Genomic DNA, 7781 nt, shown 5'->3' with positions numbered 1-7781 from the left:
ATGACATTTGAAATGTCTTTATTCTTTTGGAACTTTTGTAAATGTAATGTTTACTGTTAATTTTTAATTGTTTATTTCACTTTTGTTTATTAGCTATTTCACTTGCTTTGGTAATGTAAACATATGTTTCCCATGCCAATAAAACGCTTTAAATTGAATTGAGAGATGAGAACTCATCATATTCATGTCTCCTTCGTCCAGATACTGGTTCAGGCAGCAGCCTGCCTTCCCCAAAAGAGGCTTGCTTACCCAAGTATGGAAAGAGAGGGTCATTCTCTTTTCAAGATCTTTCAATCCAGCCACTGACCTGGCACCAAGGACTTTCCACGATATCCTCTGTAGCTTTCTCACTCAGATTAATAGAAGAAAAAGTGTTATTCATCTCCGCCCCCAATGCTCTTGTGTGGAGTGTTAGAGGTGCAATGACCATGTTAAATTAGGAAATACTGATGGTGAACTAAACCAAATAGAAACAAATGAGTCATGTGGGCAGAGCCAAGCACAAGTTTACGAGATCCTATTGCCGAATTTTTGCATATATTTGCATATTTACGTTAGGGAATGCCTACTCTGTGAAGTGTGCAGTTGCAATAACTCAATTCGCCTTTGCACTCCTTCGAAACAATAACATTTTTTAAACTTTAGCAAAAGGTAAAGTCTATCTTAATCCACTCTGGTCCTAACAGATTCTAGTTTTGGGAACAGAAAACGGTATTGAGATCAAATGTTTAATCGATGAGAAAATGTGCAGAATGTCAGCCAAAATGAATCTCGTTACAGCTTCTCCCACTGCCGGACACATGGCTTCCATATTTGGTAGTGAGTGGAAACGCCAAGCGGATGCTTCACATTGATACATCCGGTGAAATATCTGTCTCATTGTTCTGTGGTGTCACTATATGTATGACATATGGCCTCCCAAGTCCTCATATCTCATTGGGCATGCAAACTCTCCATAACAGACCATAATAAGAATAAAACAGAAATTAAAATATGCATTGACTAATTATATCCCACAGTGCTTCATTTGGTTAGTCTTTCTATTTTACTATTTTCAGTTTAACTTTGGTTAATACCCAACCTATTGTCCTTGCTCAGTGACGTCTGCCTCCCTCAAGGCCGGCATCGAGTTGCTCTTTCAATTAACTACCACTTTATCAAGCTAACAAAACTGCGTGTTTCCCTAAATAAAACAAGCATCGTCACCACTAGCCTTATGCTCTGGGATGGTATCGCCGTCTGCACCATTAACATAACACTGCTAATCTCACTACTGTCCCATGCAGTTCAACCATTCTGCCCCCTTTCATTGCACAGGACAAGGCCTGTAGATCAAAAGAGAGGCCTGTTGTTTTTGCCATCAGTAGATATTCTCAGTCTCGATTGACATCAAACATAAGCTCTGCAGTTTTGGTAATGGGTTCTCCAAAAACTCAACTCTTTACTTCACACATAATTTTTGTTTAGCACTATATTCTAAGAAATATGACATGGGGACATGATCTAAAGCATGTTTAACTGAAAAAATTTGTAGTGTTTGTACTCAAGCATTATTTTATAGCATGAACAGCCCATTGTGAATAATTTCATCCCCTGCTATAGTAACTAACTGACCACACCTGCACACTGTATGTGGGGTGGCTACAAAGGAGCAGAAAATCCCATTATTTTAGTGCTACTTTCAATTAAATCTTAACAGATGGTTATTTGGGACAATTGTGTTGTATTACAGTCAACTTTAATTAGATTTTTGAGCCATGAACCATACAGGTCAGGTATTTTGGGGAGAAGTTTAATCCCCTTGACTACACTTTCCTTCCCCCTGTTAATCCCGCAAATTCCTAGAGTATGCTACTAAGAAATTAAAGTTAAAGTTTAACAGAGCAAGTAACCCCATTCATCCATCCACCAAACTACAGCACTCAGTACTTTGGTTGTCCATGGAGTGTAATTTTATATAACCATGCTGACCCATTTTTGAAGTTATTAGTTATACCAAGAGTTTACATTTTAACACGGATTATGATTGCTGGAAAATGCTTATAAAGGGAAAATAGCTGGTTTATTAGAATATGACTTGCTCTCGACTAAGAACTATGTTTCCATAAACTAATCTCTTGGAGCAACAGGGACTATTCTACTTCCGGAATCAGCTGGACACATACGAGGCCACCTAAGAAATGACATTCTAGTTAAAAATCAAATTCAGGAAATAAACAGTATGGTCCAGTACTAGATGCATTAGGAAACACATATCCCGACATGAATTTGAACAGACCATTTAAAAGAGACAACTGGACATAGCCCTACAGGTAGAGGGATTTTTATTTATGGTACAAACAAGGCAGCTCTTCTGAAAACGGAGATTAAATGTACAATGATAATAATGAAGACAAAATACATACGACAAAAAAGGCATTCAAGAAATACTTTAGGTCAATAAACTTCATGCCAAAAGCTTCTTTATCAATAAAAATGTGTGGATTATTCATCAGTCCCTTGTTTTCACAGTGGTTTGATTACCTGACATTACATTCCCATAAACAGACTGAAGACGATGCAAAGACTGATAATGAATAATTCAAGGCAAACATAGTTAGAAAAAAAATCTGATAAGAAAAAGTAATCATAATAGAAAAATCTAACTGCATGAGAGCATGTTGGAAAGCCACAAATTCTTATTTGAATGGAAAATGCAAAGAAACATGGAATGTCATGTTAAGAGAAAAAGTATGGGAAGACCTCCCTTTAAAAAACTTATTTCCAATGATGCTACATTTTGCTTAACTTTGGAAGGTACCATTGTTTACTGACATCCATCAGAGATTTTAATCATACAATTGGAGAAACAATTTTGGTTACTGTGGGTACCAAGGGACAGAGAAAACCTTTAAGTATTCAATCATAATGTAAGAAATCAGACTATTACAAAAGTGAAACGTCTCCAGAAGGAATGACAGAAATAGTTTTTTTTTTAAATTATTGATGTGTGAAAAAAAATGGGTAACCCATGAACTGGAATTACAGAACCATGAACATATAATCCTTTAGGCTATGCTGGGCAGAGAGAGTATAACAATTTCCTCTCAAACAGCTATCATATATACTTTACACGTAGACACAGCCAGTATTCTATGGATGAAGATCATTAGAGAGAGAGATTGTGATTTGTGAATTAAATCATTCAAGAAAATAATTTATTGAGGGAGGGACAAAGACGAGTGAAACAAATGTAGCTGGGAGGTTGGGCAGATTATGAGGCATAGCTGGAATTGATACATAGAGGTGGACTCAACTACAGTGTCAAATGCAATGCTTTTTTTTTAGGGGGAAAATTCAGTCAGATACAGATTTTTAAAAAGAAAATCTAATTTCTGTTTATGTGTAAATCTGCAACAATGTACTAACTTCCCTGTAACACACCCCATTTAGTGTGCTTGGCTACACAAACATTATAGGGCTGCGGAGGGCCGTGAACCGGTGTTGCTGGGGTATCTAGAAGAATATACATGTATATACAGTACAAGGCATTAGAGAGACAGAGGCAGCTGTCAGAGGTGGTTGCGGCTGCGACGGGGACAGGGCTCTGTATGCTTTATCGGGACGAGGTGATAAATCAGACGGGTTCTGGCCGGTGCTATGCACATCTCGCCTCTGGATCACTGGATCTGGATCCCAAACAATTGTGCCACATATGATCAGATATCGTCTTTCCATTAGTGAAAGAGATGTTCCACACATTGTGTAAAGTCAGGTCAGATTTATTTTATACTAATTAAGCAGCACAGATATAGTAGCTATGTGAACTGTCACTAACATCACAAGATTTTGTGGCCATGCTATCATCTGACTTCCAAAAGATTTTAGTGTTTAAAAAGTAAATAAACAGTCAAACTTACTTCATACCTGTATAAAAAGAGAATAAATAGAATCAGTAAACACACCACTCAATTCACCATACACAGTAGTATATACAACATATGAAATAAAACAATTACTGTAATTTCCGGACTATAAGCCGCTACTTTTTTCCCACTCTTTGAACCTCGCGGCTTATACAATGACGAGGCTAATTTATGGATTTTTCCCGCTTTCACAAGATTCATGCCGCCAAAAAACTGAGCACCGTCAGATAATGTGACGTAAATCGAGCGCGCTCAAACTTCCCATCATTCTGATTACGGTAGTCATTTTGTCACCCTCATCATGGCAAAGACACGGAGAAATGCATATGATGCAGCTTTCAAGTTGAAGGCGATCGATCTGGCTGTTGGAAAAGGAAACAGAACTGCTGCACGGGAGCTTGGCCTTAATGAGTCAATGATAAGACGTTGGAAACAGCAGCGTGAGGAACTGACTCAGTGCAAAAATACAACAAAAGCTTTCAGAGGGAAGAAAAGCAGATGGCCCAAACTAGAAAATGAGCTTGAAGACTGGGTCAACACACAGAGAGCAGACGGCCGAGGTGTTTCAACTGAGGCTATTCAATTCCGACACCGAAGGAGATGACTTCAGTGGTTTCAGTGCACAGAAGGAGGAAGATAGTGACCAATGACTTTCTTGGTAGGCTACTGTTTACTGCAATTTTTTGTATTTTTGTTACAAGCCGTGTTTCGTTTAAAGGCCTATTAATTTTTGTAACAAGCCATGTTTAGTTTAAAAGCCTATTTATTTTTGTTACAAGCCGTGTTTCGTTTAAAGGCTGTGTAAAGTTCATTTGTTTCAATGTACCGGTAGGCACCTGCGGCTTATTTATGTACAAAATACATATATTTTTATAATTCAGTGGGTGCGGCTTATATTCAGGTGCGCTTAATAGTCCAGAAATTACAGTACTGCACTACTTTAAATGGCAAAGAGCTCAGTGGAAAAATAACAAATGAGAGAAGGGGAACAGAGCAAGGGAGAAGAGCAGAAAGCAGTCATTTCCACAGCCCATTGTCAAACCCAACAGCCGCACCTTTCCGGGAATGTAGTTACGGTCAAGGCTCTCGTCCTGCAAAAACATGTGAAGACAGCGCTCGTTTTGAGCGAGAGGATGACCTGCAATTCTAGAAAAAAAAGAGAAAGACATGAATTTATAAAAAAAAGATATGCATTTAAACATCTTGCCGACTGTGCATTTAAAAAATGGTGTCTAAAAATATCACTTTTAGTTATCCACACCAGCAGAAGCCAATTCCAAATCTGTCACCACAACATTGTTTCAGCTTACTTCACATTATTACAAAAAGGTTGATCTTGGTTAGCTCAAAATGTATGTTTTCTCCTGGCATCGGTTGTCTCAAGATGATCCTCTAATGTTTAATAAGTTAAGACCCACCTGTTGATGAACTGCTCAAGACCCACACGTCGCTCTTCGATGAAAGCCTCTTCAAAAATGCCTTCATCCCCACGGAAAGGTAGCTGTCTCTTCAGTGCCTTCCCAGGCAAGGGCGGCACTACAATCTGGAATAAATCAATAGCAATGTACTTAGTCCTTATCCGTTCAAATAGCTGATTAATTTAACCATGACTAATTACATTATTATTTCTCTAACTAATGACATTAGTAATGTAATAAGCAACTTGTGTAGACGTCACCATTGAGAAAATCCTACTGTAATGATATGTAGATACAGTATTTATTATAGTCCATCTATATAGGTCCTACCCAAAATACATTTTAACCCAAAACAAATAGATACATCTTTCTCTCACCTTGCTGTCTCGCTCCAACTCATTCTTCAACCACTCAAAGTCACTGTATCTTCTTCGCACAATGGAATCCTTTAACTTAAAAATCGGCAGGTTTGTCTGCATTTAATGAAAACAGAAACAAGAATATTCTCGTCAAGAGACAGCCAACAAGTATATAACTAACGTTAGCTAACCCTGTTAGCCTAAAAGGGCTAGAAAGTTAACGTTACCTCAAAGGGTATTTGAATAACTTCCCTAGCTGACAATGCTAGGTTAGCTAGCTAGTAGGCCCGTTCTTAATACCTCAGTGAGTAGGCCGGACTAAATCCTGGGCCTCGATTTTCATCCACCCAACCAACGTTCGTAAGCTATAACTAATTAGCTAGCTGAAAATGTTTGTAGGTTTAGCTAGATATGTAACGACAGATATCTATCTTCAGCAACCTACCCGCATACGGACTTCGTAAGTTGTGAAACGGTTCCGCCCGACTCCAACAGTTTGTGGGTCATAAACGTCAATTTCAAGAAAATTGCTGGGGGGACCATAAGCATCCGTCAGGTCCTGAGGCTTTGAATTTAACCGGCGAGTATCAGCCACTGTGGGATCTGACATTTTCCTTATCCGACAACCCGGTGAGTTCACGTCAGAACACTCAATACTGAGAAATAATTATTAGATCTCCCCTTTCATTAATTTTATGTGGTATGTAAATGTAGTGTAAATGAATCTACCCTGATTTAGAGGGCCACCCTGTGCCCTCTCTCGCTACACACACCCAGCCACACTGAGGGAGTTCGATTATGTGCACCGGGGCTATGGCCAATGACGTAAAATGGGTAAAAGCGGTGTCGAGGGGCGCCCTCTCAAATGGATGGAACTATAATCTGCGCCAGTCGGTCCTGTTTTATCAACAAGGCAACAATATGTATCGTTCAAAAACATACAATATCTCCTTTCCTTAAAATATATGCTCAAATGTTACAACTAGTTTTCATTGGGAAGGTAGATAAAGACTAGAAAGAGGTAGAAAGAGCAATACATTTTGCATGTGAAAACACAGAATCATACAAATTACTCTACGTACTCTACGTGCAAAACCTTGGTTTTGAGACGACTTTCGGTGTCGGCCTAAACGGGTTCTAAAACGAACGCAATCAACGCTAACCCGGGAATGCCCGGAGCATTAATCGAATCCCCACACTGACTGAACGTGCCACAGTATCAAATGCGATCAGTGATGAGTACGTACATTCTGGAAATGTCAGAAAATAGATTCAAACGCCTCAAACTTTAGACAAACATACTGTACATGTCATGCAGTGTTTTCAGTTGAAGTATGTTATTTGTCAGATAAACTCACTTCTGGGGCGGGGGGGCGGGGGGGGCTAAAGAAAGCAGGGATCAAATGTGATATTATTTTGAACACGAGGCACAATTCAAGCATAGATGTATTCAAATATAGGTGTAAAATAAGCTAACAGAGGAATTAGCCAATTATAACAATTTCTTATATAACTCTTTTTTTTTTAAACTGCATTGTTGGTTAAGGGCTTGTAAGTATGCATTTCTTGGCTGATTCACGTGATGTGTTGTCTCTACCTTCTTGCCTTTGTGCTGTTGTCTGTGCCCAATAAGGTTTGTACCATGTTTTGTGCTGCTGCCATGTTGTCATGTGGTGTTGCTACCATGCTGTGTTGTCATGTGTTGCTGCTATGCTATGTTGTTGTCTTAGGTCTCTCTTTATGTAGTGTTGTGGTGTCTCTCTTGTTGTGATGTGTGTATTGCACTATACTATATTATTTTGAATCCCCCATCCCCGCAGGAGGCCTTTTGCCTTTCGGTAGGCCGTCATTGTAAATAAGAAATTGTTCTTAACTGACTTGCCTAGTTAAATAAAGGTTAAATAAAATAATAAAAATGTCACGGTAAGTCAAATCAAATTGTATTTGTCACGTGCCACCTTACAGTGAAACGCTTACTTACAAGCTCCTAACAAACAATGCTTTAAGAAGTTAAGAGTTTTTAAAAAGTTAAGTAAAAAATGGATAAGTAAAAAAAATAAAATTGAAAATTACAAATAATAAAACAGCATCAGTAAAAT

At 38.5% G+C, this 7781-nt stretch overlaps 1 protein-coding gene across 2 annotated transcripts; it reads right to left on the bottom strand.

The window, feature by feature from the left end:
• Positions 1–2295: 2295 nt before the first annotated feature.
• Positions 2296–6528, bottom strand: LOC110510150 (sorting nexin-12). Of its 2 annotated transcripts, XM_021591502.2 has the most exons (6): positions 6128–6528; positions 5701–5796; positions 5324–5448; positions 4961–5051; positions 3900–3906; positions 2296–3668 (listed from the first exon to the last, which is right to left on the bottom strand). In XM_021591502.2, the coding sequence occupies exons 1-5, from the start codon at positions 6290–6292 to the stop codon at positions 3901–3903; spliced, it is 483 nt and encodes a 160-aa protein (XP_021447177.1). In that variant the 5' UTR covers positions 6293–6528; the 3' UTR covers positions 2296–3668; position 3900. The 2 variants fall into 2 exon arrangements, with proteins under 2 accessions (XP_021447177.1, XP_021447176.1); XM_021591501.2 differs by lacking the exon at positions 3900–3906.
• Between the last annotated feature and the right edge of the window lie 1253 nt (positions 6529–7781).

Source organism: Oncorhynchus mykiss, chromosome Y (assembly GCF_013265735.2).
Source record: "Oncorhynchus mykiss isolate Arlee chromosome Y, USDA_OmykA_1.1, whole genome shotgun sequence".
In the NCBI taxonomy this organism is placed as follows: Eukaryota; Metazoa; Chordata; class Actinopteri; order Salmoniformes; family Salmonidae; genus Oncorhynchus; species Oncorhynchus mykiss.
The sequence above is the reverse complement of the archived record's forward strand: the minus strand, read 5'-3'. Positions and strand labels throughout refer to the sequence as shown.